At 39.4% G+C, this 14,772-nt stretch overlaps 1 protein-coding gene across 1 annotated transcript in view; it reads left to right on the top strand.

Moving 5' to 3' along the window:
• Window positions 1-10,862, top strand: part of parvg (parvin, gamma) — a 52,379-nt gene extending 41,517 nt beyond the window's left edge. Inside the window, exon 13 of the mRNA XM_028808962.2 lies at window positions 9,994-10,862. Coding sequence (XP_028664795.1) covers window positions 9,994-10,061 — 68 coding nt within the window. The 3' untranslated portion in view covers window positions 10,062-10,862. The remainder of the gene's footprint in view (window positions 1-9,993) is intronic.
• The last annotated feature ends 3,910 nt before the right edge of the window (window positions 10,863-14,772 follow it).

The following is a 14,772-nucleotide window of genomic DNA, read 5'->3' as shown; positions in this document are numbered from 1 at the left end:
CATAAACTTTTCGAAGCTTCTTTCTCCATTACAAATGTACAGGGTGCCAGTCTGTCACAGGTCACACTCACTCATACACCCTCATTTCACGCCAGGACAGTTTATTTGCCTACATTTAACATAACATTCACATCTTTGGGCTGTGGGGGATGAACAGAGAAAGTTGGCAACAAAATTAAATAAGCATGTACAACTCTCTATATATGAATTGAACAAAAAAAAAATAGCATCCCTTAATTTCTACCTAGGAACTGCCAACAGCTTTGTGTAAAAGTTTTTAACAGCCTTTAAAAATGTGGTCTGCTATTCTTCATATAAAAAATGGAAACTGCCAAGTGCATGGACCACCTATGGATATTACTGAATGTCTGTTGTAATGGCCACTTAAACTGTAAAACATCAGCATTGTGAAACTGGTGACCACAGCTATAAAATACGAAAGGGGGTTCTCCCTCCAATAGCATATTCAGCCACATTAACTCAGCCTATGACAGGTTGCCAGCCACTCACTAAATCTTTTAATGCCTTAGTCAGAATAACAGTAAAGCGGTCACATTTTGAACTAACTACTACGATACGAGTTCATCAAAAATACTGCCTTTTTGTTCAAAGAAACAGAAGTCTTTGGGTAGTCTGGCACCACAGACCAAACATAATATGAAGAATTTTGTATTTACATCATTATCTGTGTTTTCAGTGGTTTACAATGTGGTGAGCATTGTCTTCTTTACTAGCGTGAAGTGAAAGGAAATCAGTGACATCACTAATGCTTTGTTTTTTTTTTTTGATTGTTTAACACAGCCGTATAAAACAGCAATTTATGTAGAACTCTGATTCTGTTATTGTAACCAATATGTGGAAGAAGGCTGATGTCACATCCTTATAGTACTGTGAAGCTGTGACTTTAAGAGCTGAGAAGAACAGCAGTGCTGAGAGAGAGTGAGTCTGTCACTGTTTAATATTATCCTCTTCGGCGACAACGTCAAAACCCGCTTACCCAGTTGAGAAAAGGGATGTTTCCCTGTTACTTAACTACATAAATGTTCACTTCTGACTGGGAGTCCCTGGTCAACCCATCTGTCCAAAGATGTAAAATGGAGAGAGGTGAGACACCGAACCATTTCTTGCTAGTGACATAAATGATGACATAATTGGCACTGGAGTCTTAGTTATACTACTAGACAGAAGAAGTGCATCTGACAACCTGTTATCTATCAGATTATGTATTTATGAGCAGTTCCAATAAGGTAAATGATACTCAACTGCTAGGAAAATTCTGGGTAGGCATATTGTCAAATGGTATAACAATAAAAGCTGCCTTTTATTAGGTTTAGGTTTAGGTTTAGGTTTCTTTATTTAGTCATGTTTACACATGTCTCTCTGTGTAGCCATAAGACTACTTGAAAAGTTGGATGAATGTGTGTTTTGAGTACCAACAGTATTCAACAGCCTACGCAGTTCATTACTGATTGTTATTCAGACACCACAACAAGGCTCAGAAGTTAAAGGACAATCATATTCATCTTCATATCAGTTTATATGTCCAAGCATTGACTTTATTCAGTTTCACATCAGCAAGACGATGCATCAGGAATGGCAATATCTAGAATGTTAAGGGAGCTTTTTTGAAATGTTAAAGGTTTCTTCTATTGACACAATACCAAAACTAAACAATGCAAAGTACATATTGATTTGTGTGGATCTGTACCTGTCAAATGCAGCTGGCCGTAATGCAAGACTTTCATCTCCAATAAATTCTGCCATCGTTCATAACCTCTAATGTGCATATTTTCCAAAACTGACATTAACTCAGAATACCACCAGCTTGTACTTCATCACAATGATCTGAAAGTGAGAAGATGTACTAGGTAGAACATCCATTCCAGACATTTTGAAAAACACCAGCCAAGTACCTCCTTCTGTCCAAGGCTGGTTTCCAATTTGCACCCAGTGCTGCCATAACAAGTTCTTCTCAAGCCTGAACTGTTTTAGCCAGGGTATGCCAGACTAAAGTATTGAGTCTTCAGGCTGAATTTGAAAGTGGAAACTATAGGGGAGTCTCTTTATAAGCAAGCAGATCATTCTTAGTTTAGGACACTGTCCTGAAAAGATTGATCTCCCAGTGTTATTTACTTAATTCTTGTAGTCTTTAGTAGGCTGTCATCCTGAGATCTCAAAACGCACTCTTGTTTGTACAGTATATAATGAGATATATAATGAGACGTTCAATTAGGTAGGTAGGGACTTGAACATTTAAGGATTTATATGTAAGAAGCAGAACTTTATAATCAGCCTTAAAGGAATTTTGAAGTCAAAGTTATTTCTTTACAAACATGTTGTACTCTATATGCATCTGTCATACAAAGTTGTTTTGTAAAGTTAAGCATCCATCCATTTTCCAACACGCTGAATCCGAACGCAGAGTCACGGGGGTCTGCTGGAGCCAATCCCAGCCAACACAGGGCACAAGGCAGGAACCAATCCCAGGCAGGGTGCCAACCCACTGCAGGACACACACAAACACACCAGGGCCAATTTAGAATTGCCAATCCACCTAACCTGCATGTCTTTGGACTGTGGGAAGAAACCGGAGCGCCCAGAGGAAACCCACGCAGACACGGGGAGAACATGCAAACTACACGCAGGGAAGACCCGGGAAGTGAAACCGGGTCTCCTAACTGCGAGGCAGCAGCACTACCACTGCGCCACCGTGCCGCTCAAGTTAAGCATTATCTGTAAATTTTACAGAATGCATAGCCACTCCTGACATTTTATACTACAGTCTTATGGGACACGGGTTGGCACAAAAACAAAAGCCTAACAACCAAATGCATTCCTTTTTCAAAGTCTAGAAGTTTGTCGGGCATTGATCTATGTCTTGAGATTGCGCACATTATAAAACAGATCTTGCCCGTCATTTTCAAAGAAAAACAACTACCAATATTTTAAGATTCAGCCATTTTAAAAGAAGACTAGCTATGTGCACTAGCTCAGCGCTAGTCTTGTTTCACAACAACCTTTCACCCCCAGGGGGTGTGGTTTCCTCTCGAAAGACAAAATCACAATAAACTGTTCATGCCATGTCTTGATTTCCTTCTGCATTTATGTGAGAATTACTGCTAGGAAGGTCACTGGTATCACAAAAATAAACAGAAAAAATATGTTTACCTCAAAGTATCAGGAGTATGCAATAAGTGGTTATTTCAAAATCCTTTTGTTGTCACAAATGTGCATTGAAAATAAGGAAGGTATGATTTCTTTTCTCACTTCAAAGAGGATGTATCTGGTAAGCTTTTAGCCTTTTAACTTTCCAGGGTGTTCCATGGCTACGTATTTTTAAAAATTTGTAGAAAATGCTTAACTATAGAACACAGTTTTGCATGGCAAATGTATATATACCTTGTTTGTGAAGAAATAACTTAGACTTGACTTTAAGAACTGGATTTATGTGTTTGTACTTTGTAGTTCTTGTAATGACTCCCGTAGTAGTATTTTAAATTAACTGAAAGCTACATGTAGAATTATTTGTAGAGCTTTTGAATAAGAAATTGTAGTGATTTAAGTTTTCTGTATTTTTTATATTTTGCCTTAATTGTTCAATATTTTTAAGTTAGTAAAACATGTTTTAGGTAGTTTTATTATGTGTGTTTTGAAAGATAGATTGGTGTCAATGATAACACCTAAGTTGTGCTCTGATTCAGAAAAATGTAAAGTTTATACCTACTGACTTGAATAGTGACAGAATATTGACAGAATACATCATTCACCTAAATTACATTCTGAATCATGATGTTGTTTTTTATGCTGAGTGACCTGTGTAAGACACAGATCTTCCTAATGATGTGCTTGGTCCTCCATTTAGTCTCATGTCAACCTGTTTTTGCCAGGTGAGGAATTCAACAAAGTGTCAAAAGTGCAGCAGATATTTGCTAGGCAATGTTAACAGTGGTGTGTCCCAAAGTTGTTGAAAGTTAACTGGTAGTGGACTTCTGGTGACAACCAGTGTGATGATGTGCAAGGGGATCCTGTGAATGAAGACAGCATGTCGGACAGAAAACCATTTACTTTCACTCTTTTAGTCCTATCTGTTAAAAGTCAGTCAGCTACATACTAAATTAAGGCCCAAATTAAAAACTTTAATAAGCCTCTCTGCAAGAAGTTGAACTGGAGATATTAAAATTGATTGTTTATACAGCAGGTAAAGCAAAGTAGCAACAGCCACCTTGGTACCTCAATAAATAAATACCTCTAATAAACCCTGAACATTTCTCTGTCAGCTTTCCACTATTGCTGGGTCACATACCTTCTAGAACCTCAAGGGTACATTGTATATTTTCCTGAATTGCCACTTTGTTTTCTTGTACAGATACCCCTGCCCATTGCTCATTGGCACACTAAGCATGCCATTGTCTAATGGCCCCTGGCTTTCCCACACTGGCATGTTTAGTTGCTCTCTATCTGCCAGTGTGAGTGTCAATTTCATCTGGAGGTTTCCTTTGGGAGTGCCATCTGGCCTTTGCTCTCCTGGTTGTGCTGTTGCCCCAGGCAACCTCCTTCATAATTCATTCGCCATAAAGACTATAAATGTATAGTTATATCTAGTCTCTAAACAATCTCATGTGTTTTCATGTAGAGCACTGTGAGAGAAGAGAACAAATAAGAGCTAAACTACAGTGATGAGTAAGAAGCGGTAGAAATTCCTCAGCTGAATTTATAATACCTTTCATTAATAAGTCATTAACAAACACTAAACAGATTATTAGTTCATGTATTTTAAACAGTTATACATATCATTAAATGATAATTTTATAATACCTTTCATTGGTAAGTCATTATTTAATTTCTTCATTAGATAGCATTTAATGCTATTCATCCTTTGTCAAAGATTGTAAGAATTTATTCATGAAAAAAAATTAATTATTATAAGTATTACTCTAAATTTAACTTGCATCAGACTGTTTTAAAGGCAAAAGGAAAGAGTCATCCATAAAAGGTATGGTTCAAAAAAGAATTATGGAATTAGGAATCTTTAGTCTGTTCATGCACTATTATGTATAATAATTTGTATGACCTCCCTCCTGTTTATGTATGTAAACTTGTGTCACAAGAATGGCCCGGAGACTTAAAAAAGATTCGGGGCAGCCACCCGTATATTGTTTCCTGGCTGCAAAAATAGGAATAATTGTTGTACAGATGTGTACAAATCAGAGTCCAGAAAAGAACTGACTTTGTGGCCAAAAGATTTAAAGGCCAGCAGAGGAAATGACATCATCAATGTGGCCGGAACCCGGAAGTGGTGCCATCAGGCTGGAACCAGAAGTGATGTCATCAGGGACAGGCAGTATTTCCCGTAACTGTCTGCACAGAAGTGAGATAAAGTGTTACTGCACTCTGCCACCCCCTGGTCTAGCATGGAATTACTCTCATTCAGCCCTTTAGCTGCCTCCCATGCACACGTGTGTGACACTTACAATAGGCTACCATGCAATTTATAAAAATACAACAAAACTTAGTAATGTTAAAATGGGATTAAATACTAATGATACATAAATATTAAGAGAAAAAATGTACTTAAAAATAAAAAACAGGAGGCTCCCAACTTTCAAACTAAACTCGACTGTTCATCTTTGAGACTGGTTAATGGCATCAGTGGTTTAGTAACCGTAACTGAGGCCAAAAACAGCCTGCTAGATATAGACTATGTCATTTTTTCAGAGCATTGTGACAAGCAGATGTTCATTTGTGCACATGCTAAGGGTGAATGACAATCACTGAATTACTGTCAGCAGCATCTTCTACACACATGCTCGCCCATGTGTAGGATATTTAAAGCATCACCGTCAGCTAAATCATCCGGTAGATTCAACTTGAGTGGGGCCGTTCTAGGTGGTATGTAGACAACATTAGGGGAGGGTGGTCAGCTTGTCCAGTTCTCGATGAAATCATTTTAAGAAGTAATAGTCACTGAAGAAGAAAGAGCGACCATAATTCATAATTCAATTTATAAAAATATCAGAAACACATAAAAACAGGTAAAAGTTGAAGTTCCTTGTCCAGGTTGACTCCTGCCTTATACTTAAAGCTGCTGCTATAATCTTTGTGTACCATTGGTCCTGCAGTGGACTTAGTGGATTTAGGAGATAGATGAACAGAGTGTTTAGATATGATACAATGCTGCCATTTGCTTCATCCAGTTTTTGTACATATTCCTCCATTACTGCTAAATAATGAAGCAGATGAATAGCAGTGCTTAAAATACATAGTATGGAATGTAAAATGACAATGAAGTACTTTTGTCTGCTACTTCCTTAATATTTTATTTTATTAATTTTCATTGTAATCATTCCATACAAACAGATCAATTTATAACCCAACAAATTTGAAGACTAATCAAACCCCACCCCTGAGAAGGAGAGCTTAGCTAAAGGAAAATTGCTTTAGGCTTTTTAATAAGGCAACATTAAACAAAAGAAAGGGAGAAGTAAATATCTATGTAAATAAGAGATGGAGAAGGAGTTAAATGCAATAATAGTTATTTCTCTTATTCTAAAATAATATTGATTAAATCCTGCATGTTTTGAAAAAATGTGTTGTACAGATCCTCTAACTGAAAATTTGATTTTTTCCAATTTCAAATAATATAAAACATCGGTTTCCCACTGACTTATAAGGGAGAATTAGGATTCTTCCAATTTAACAAATAAGTCTGCGTGCCAAAAGTGTAGTGAATGCAATCACCTTTGCTTGTCCTTCTCCAATTCAAGTCCTCTGGAAGAACACCGAACACAGCTGTTAGTGGGTTAGGAGGGATTGTGATACTAAGGCTGTCTGAGGCACTTAAAAATTTTTTTCCAAAATGATGTTAGTTTAGTGCAGGCCCAAAACAGTGACCCAGTGAGGCAGGAGCTTGGTTGCAGCGCTCGCGGTTTGATCCTGCCCTGCAAACATTTTGGACAGTTTTAAGCGAGACAGATGGTCTCGATATATAATTTTTAGTTGAATAATTCTATGCTTTGCGCATATAGAACTCGAGTGAATTTGTCTGCTACTTCCATCCATTTTAACTTCTGTAGTTTCTGAATTGCACATGGTGAGATTTGCTCTAAGTCACATTAACCTTAATAAGGCAGATGGTCCTGATGGGGTTGAAGAACTGTGTGGAACAGCTGACAGCAGTGTTCCCATCCTGTTTAATATCTCTTCAGAACAGGCCACTGTCCTCTCTTGCCTCAAGTTCTATTGAAAACAGGCAGTGATGAGATCCCTGAGTGATTATCGCCTGGTGGCCCTGACCCTTTTTGTTATGAAGAGCTTTGGATGACTTGTCCTCAGACACAACTGGACCAATACCAGTTTCCTTACAGGGCAAACAGATCAACTGAAGATGCTGTCCCTGGAGCAGAGGGAGAGCTATGTTTGAATGCTCTTCATTGACTACAGCTCTGTCTTCAACATCCCCCCCCCCACCCAAACAAACAGTCTATGAAACTAAACAACTTGGGTCTCAACTCATACCTGTGTAACTGAATTTTAGATTTTCTCACTAACAGACCACAAACAGTGCACATGTGTTAAGCACTTCATGTGCAACACTGGGGCACCACAGGGCTGTGTACGAGCCTTTCCTTTATTTTCTCTTCACAATGGCTGCAAACCTACCCATGATACTAATATCATAATGAAGTTTGCAGATGACACCACAGTGATAGGTTTGATCTCTAATAATAATGAAGCAGCCTATAGAGAATTGGTCGAGAATCTGGAGAGTTGAAGCCAGAACAACAACCTTGCACTCAGTTCCAAGAAAACAAAGGAACGGATTCTGGACTTTAGGAGACTGAACTACTGTGGTCACTATCCTATAGCGGTAAAGTCCAGAGGGTGGAGACAGTCCTGAGTTTCAGATTCTTGGGACTCCACATTGGTCAGGACCTGTCATGGATAACAAACATGACAGCAATGGCCAAGAAAGGTCTTCAGAGGCTTCATTTTCTGAGGAGCCTGGGAAAGCATAACTCCCATAAAAACTGCTGGTTAACTTCTACAGGTGCACCATAGAGTCTGTCATCACGTACTGCAATACAGCATGGCACTCTAACTGCCTTTGAGAACAGGAAGACCTCCAAGTGTATCATCAAAATGGCTCTGAGAATTACTAGCACTCAGCTACCATCACTGGTCCGTAAGGACCGTTCCATCAGCTGCCCTGACCACGATTCTCCAAGGAACAGATTCGGATGTGCATAATGCTTACATTCCTCTGTCAGCAGGGTGTGGACCACTAGACCATAAATGGTGTGTCACTTGTTCACAGATTCCTCTAACAAACGCCTCCTTATCTGCCCTCAGAGCCCTTGCAGCCATCCTTCTCTGTTCGCGGTACAGACCGGAGTTGCCATCAAGCCATGCGCTGATATGAGATATCACTCTGTAAAAATCAATGGCAAATTTATGGTCAAGCAATGTTCATCTTATAGACCCTGCAGTTTGCTTTTGCTTTTTGTCCTTGTAACACAGTGGAAATATATGGCAAAATTCATAAAGTCACGTTTTCATTTTTGCAGAGCAGCTTCAGGAATGTGTCTCTATAACAAGAGTTTTGAGCAAACAGTTTGAAATATTTAGTTTCTCCGGCAATTTGAACTGAGAGCCTCTTTGCAGAAATATTGATAAGATATAGCAAGTTGAGAAAGCCATAGTTTTAAAATTGTATGGAATGAGTCACTTTTTGAATTTTGATTTGCTCATCTATCAGAATGTAACTTTAAATGCCATTTAATTAGACTGACAATTCATTAGGAGGCATTTTTCATTTTATTGACTAATTATGTAAAATACTTTTAGGTGATTTTTTTTTTTTAAATACAATACTTCTCTTAACTGTTTTTTCTGTTTTAAAAGGCAAGCATAGTGTTAGGTTTGTACAAAATTGTGTTGTAGTTTTTAAAACTTTACAGAACCTTAAACAACACACTAGTTTTATATATGTTTCACAATCAGGTATCCATGCACCTACTTTTTAAACCTGCTTAATCCCAGTTTAGGAATGCAGGGGACTGGTGCTCAACTCAGGAGCTTTTAACACAAAGCATGAACCAGCCATGGACAGAGCACCGTTTCATTGCAGAGCTTGCATTAAATTAGTCTGCCAAATACTAAGTATGTGACAAATAAAGAAATGTCGAACCCAGAAGAAGTGATCCAGTATAAAGAAAATCAACATGGAAATACAACAAGGCCAGGCAGTGAAAGGTTAACTTTCTCTGCAAATGTTTTGAAACATTAAAAGTTGATTTGGTGAGGCCTTCATTTCACCAAAATAAATATCAGATACTTGACAATCTGTTTTTGTCAGGTACTCCTTAGTTCAAGGTTTATTAATCTTAGTTTTCTTACAACCCAATCATACCCTTTGTAGTGTCTTCATACCCATTCCTTGATGATTATCAGAACTTGGTCCCCAGCAAGATTCATGGACGACCATCATGGTGTTTCCTCCTTGAAGATTTGTCACCCTGTTGTCAGAGCAGTTGGGGGGGGGGGGGGGGGGGATTCCCTCTTGGAGAACCTCAACCAGTTGTCATAGTGGGTGAAGTCACCATTCAAGAATTGCCACCGATTGTCATAGCTGAGCAATGTCGATTGCTTAATCATCCTGTGGCAATCTACCACAAGGCACTTTGCAAAACATACATGACCCATTCTCTTTAAATACAACTGTGTCTCAGGACCTACCCCAGCAACCTGCCACAAATATTGTTTGTAATGGTAATAATAATATTTTGTTTATAATAATAGTTTATAATAGTTTAAGAAATCCTGCCTTAGTTGATTGATTATTTAGGCTTTGAGCACCTACAGTGTAAAGCTTAAAAGTTTTTCATGCCCTAAAAATACTTGCAATTTGGTGTTTGCACCTCGGTTGTGGGACGTAAGTCAGACATGTTTGGTATCTGCTGCAGTTTAATGTGTCTTGTATTTTTCTTTCTCCAGATATTGTGTCCCAGGATGAGACTGCTACTCTCAAAGTCTTATATTCTTTGTTCAGAACTTACAAGTGAATTCAGCACTTTATCTGCCAGTTACCCTCCCTGACTTCTTACCAGGAAACCAAGACCAAGTGTCCTTCCCTCAATCGATGCCAGCAAGAAGTGGGATTCTTACATGGTCAAAATAATATCCCTTCTGACATTTTTGTATTAAAGGAACCGGCACTATTGTACTTCTTCTTCTATGGACTCTTCAGATTACTCTTGCAGGATATGGGTCTTATAGTTGGGTGATTGTTGAAACTAAGGTATTTGTTAACCTCAGACAACTCTATTTTCCTGGGCTTCAATTGTTTCCTGTTTATGGAACATACTTCTGATTTTTCCCTTTAAATATCTCCAGTCCTTGGGGAAATGCCATTGAATTTAACAGTCCAGATTATATAGCTGCTCAAGAGTTCATTCTACCCAGGAACACTTCCTCTCATCTGTACCGTATTGAGAGTACCAGTCAGAGGAGTCAGGTGACACACTGATTTGAATGATTTGAGCTCCACTTACTGAATCTATTTGGGTGTGCTCATGGGTGACACCAGATTAAGGTACTGCTCAACAAAGTAATCCTGCTGAGGCCTATACAAATAGATTAAGAAGTTTCAAAAATATTTTGATGAGAGTTGACCATTCTGACCAATAATGATTCTCCTTTCCTTCATTTAACGCAAACAAAATAAGGTTTGCTTGAAATATGGTGGTGCTCAGACTACCATTATATTTGCATTATTCTGATAAGGAACCTATAAGACATATCTAAATTTCTCAATGTAAACTACTATTTTCAAATATTTGTATAAATTATCTATGCCCTGATGTTATAGATAATAAACTGATTTTAATTAAACATTCATCTCTGCAATAATCTCCTTTAATAAGTTTTTACACTTCCACCATGTCAACCTCGATGCTGGCAGGATTCATCTTCTTTAGTGTTGCTTCATCGATGATGCTTGGCAGTCTGGAAATAACCCCTTTCTTGGATTTCTCTCACGCATTTACATATTTCTTATAGTACTGTATTTTACAATTGTTGTTATTAATCTTACAAATGCTGCAGCTGAAGATAGATAGATAGATAGATAGATAGATAGATAGATAGATAGATAGATAGATAGATAGATAGATAGATAGATAGATAGGATAGATAGATAGATAGTTAGATAGATAGATAGATAGATGAGATAGATAGATAGATAGAATAAACAAACTTTATTTGTCCCTGGGGGAAATTTGTAAAGGAATGTGAAAATGGGAGGTTTTGGGAACATTTTTAAATTGTACCTTATTGTTGGCTTAATGTAACTTTAGGGTGACAGAGGAGTAAGACCAAGGGTAAATTCTCAATCATCCAACGTTTTTGGCTAATGTCAGTCACTAAAAATAGCCATCAAGCCATAGAATTACAGCAAGCTCCTACTGGTTTGACATAGAGGTACATCTAGCTGTGGAGAGGGGCGGATGTGAGGCAGAGAACATGCCTGGAAACAAAATGTAGTAATGACGCAAGTTAAAAATATGAGAACACCATGCCTGATATAAAAAGATGAGTTATGAAGGCACACTGAAAATGACATGCTGTCTAAGGAGAAAAGTGCAGTGCCAGCTACAAAATGAAAATGCAAGTGGGGCAGACCTGCTTCATTATGACTCATCTTTTTAAGGAATGTCTTAGTTGGATTAAAAAGAATGGACTCTTCAAATTACACAGACATCTCTGACTTGTTAAGCTGAAGCAGAGCTTGCTGTTTTGGGGCACTGATTTGAGTTGCTTATCTTTTCTTCTACTTTTGATTTAGCTCCTGGTTTCATTGCAAATAATACATTATTAATGATCAAATTAAGGTTTGAATATTTCCTCACTAGACCTGGGGACCTGGGTTCGCTTCCCAGGTCCACCCTGCGTGGAGTTTGCATGTTCTCCCCGGGTCTGCGTGGGTTTCCTCCGGGTGTTCCGGTTTCCTCCCACAGTCCAAAGACATGCTGGTTAGGTGATTGGCGATTCTAAATTAGCCATAGTGTGTGCTTGGTGTGTGTGTATGTTTGTGTGTGTCCTGCGGTTGGTTGGCTTCCCTGCCTGGGATTGGTTCCTGCCTTGTGCCCTGTGGTTGGCTGGGATTGGCTCCAGCAGACCCCCGTGACCCTGTGTTCGCATTCAGCGGGTTGGAAAATGGATGGATGGATGGATATTTCCTCACTATTACCTGCCTTGTTTATTGATATCATTCTGCCCCCCCGTGTACTTGTTCGAGTGATTCTTTAATTTGTTTAGCTCTTTCAAAGGTAGCAATCTGGGCCTTTTTGGAGCCTTTTACAATTGCTCAGGTGTGAGCCATGCTCAATCTGCTAGAATTTCAGGGGGTAACAATGAGAGATGTAGGTGGATAAAGGTGTCTCTCTGGACCCTAGTAAGGTATTTTGAAACTGCTCTGTTTGTTTTTTGCAGCCCTTTCAAAGGTTATCTGGTAGGGGAGCAGCTGTTGGGTGGCTCCTGGCCTTTGCCAATGGTATTCTGAAGTGTAGCCCTACCAGAGGAGGCACCCAGGAGCAGTGATAGGCCCTTGTAAAGGTTATTCTTGCTTGCTGTGGTTTGAAGGTAGGGTCATTAGCTTTGGCTGCATTGCTTGATTTGATTTTTGTGTTTGAGATAGGAGTGATGGTTGGATGATATAGGGTGTACATGTAAATCAAGGCAAATAATTTAGGAATTTCCAGTATTATCTTGTCCACCAATATTAAAAGAACCTTGGAGGTTAAACTAACTTTCATGGACATTTTTATACCACAAAACAACAGTGCATACACATTGATACAGTCAGAACTGTAGCTACTGTACAGTATGTCCTTAAGATCACATGACGGAGAGTATCGTAATCAGGCTTGGAACTGAAAGAAGTGTAAATCTGATGAGTTGCTTTTTGTGTCTGTCAAATTCTGGTAACGCTCATGCAGCTGATTTGACAGCACCCCAGCTACAAGTTAACACCTGCTTCATAATAGTACAACTTTTGACTTTATTTGTCATTCAGTAATGTAATAGAGTAGTAATTTAGAAAATAATAAAACAACTATACATTAAAAATTGACTTAAATTAGAATTTTGAATTTGAATTGAAAATAGACAAATTGGGCTCATCATTCCAAGGTCTTTTACCAGAAAAGATAAACTAGAAAGTCTTAAAAATTACTTTTCAAAACATGTGATCAACATTTCAATGGCGTTCTGGAAAATATACTGCTAAAAAATTAAAGGAACTCTTTTTAATCAGAGTATAGCATCAAGTCAATGAAACTTCTGGGATATTGATCTGGTCAGTTAAGTAGCAGAGGGGGTTGTTAATCAGTTTCAGCTGCTTTGGTGTTAATGAAATTAACAACAGGTGCACTAGAGGGGGCAACGATGAGACGACCCCCAAAACAGGAATGGTTTAACAGGTGGAGGCCACTGATATTTTTCCCTCCTCATCTTTTCTGACTGTTTTTTCATTAGTTTTGCATTTGGCTATGGTCAGTGTCAGTACTGGTAGCAGGAGGCGATACCTGGACCCAACAGAGGTTGCACAGGTAGTCCAACTTCTGCAGGATGGCACATCAATACGTACCATTGCCAGAAGGTTTGCTGCGTCCCCCAGCACAGTCTCAAGGGCATGGCAAAGATTCCAGGAGACAGGCAGTTACTCTAGGAGAGCTGGACAAGGCCATAGAAGGTCCTTAACACATCAGCAGAACCGGTATCTTCTCCTTTGGGCGAGGAGGAACAGAATGAGCACTGCCAGAGCCTTACAAAATGACCTCCAGCAGGCCACTGGTGTGAATGTCTCTGACCAAACAATCAGAAACAGACTTCATGAGTGTGGCCTGAGGGCCCAATGTCCTCTAGTGGGCCCTGTACTCACTGCCTGGCACCGTGGAGCTCAATTGGCATTTGCCGTAGAATACCAGAATTGGTAGGTCCACGAGTGGCGCCCTGTGCTTTTCACAGATAAGAGCAGGTTCACCCTGAGCACATGTGACAGACGTGAAAGGGTCTGGAGAAGCCATGGAGAATGTTATGCTGCTTGTAACATCGTTCAGCATGACCAGTTTGGTGGTGGGTCAGTGATGGTCTGGCGAGGCATATCCATGGAGGGACGCACAGACCTCTACAAGTTTGACAACGGCACCTTGACTGCCATTAGGCATCGGGATGAAATCCTTGGACCCATTGTCAGACCTAATGCTGGTGCAGTGGGTCCTGGGTTCCTCCTGGTGCACGACAATGCCAGGCTTCATGTGGTGAGAGTATGCAGGCAGTTCCTGGAGGATGAAGGAATTGATACCATTGACTGGCCCCCACACTCACCTAACCTAAATCCAATAGAACACCTCTGGGACATTATGTTTTGGTCCATCCAACGTCGCCAGGTTGTACCTCAGACTGTCCAGGAGCTCAGTGACACCCTGGTCCAGATCTGGGAGGAGATCCCCCAGGACACCATCCGTCGTCTCATTAGGAGCATACCATGATGTTGTCAGGCATGCATACAAGCACACGGGGGCCATACAAACTACTGAGTACAATTTTGGGTTCCTGCAATGAAATTTCAGCAAAATGGACTAGCCTGCTGTATCATTATTTCACTTTGATTTTCGGGGTGTCTTTGAATTCAGCTCTCTGAAGGTTGATAATTTTCATTTCCATCAAACAATGTGGCATCCTTTTGTTCCTAACACATTACCCAGTCCATAT

Source organism: Erpetoichthys calabaricus, chromosome 1 (assembly GCF_900747795.2).
Source record: "Erpetoichthys calabaricus chromosome 1, fErpCal1.3, whole genome shotgun sequence".
Classification (NCBI taxonomy): Eukaryota; Metazoa; Chordata; class Cladistia; order Polypteriformes; family Polypteridae; genus Erpetoichthys; species Erpetoichthys calabaricus.
The sequence above is the reverse complement of the archived record's forward strand: the minus strand, read 5'-3'. Positions and strand labels throughout refer to the sequence as shown.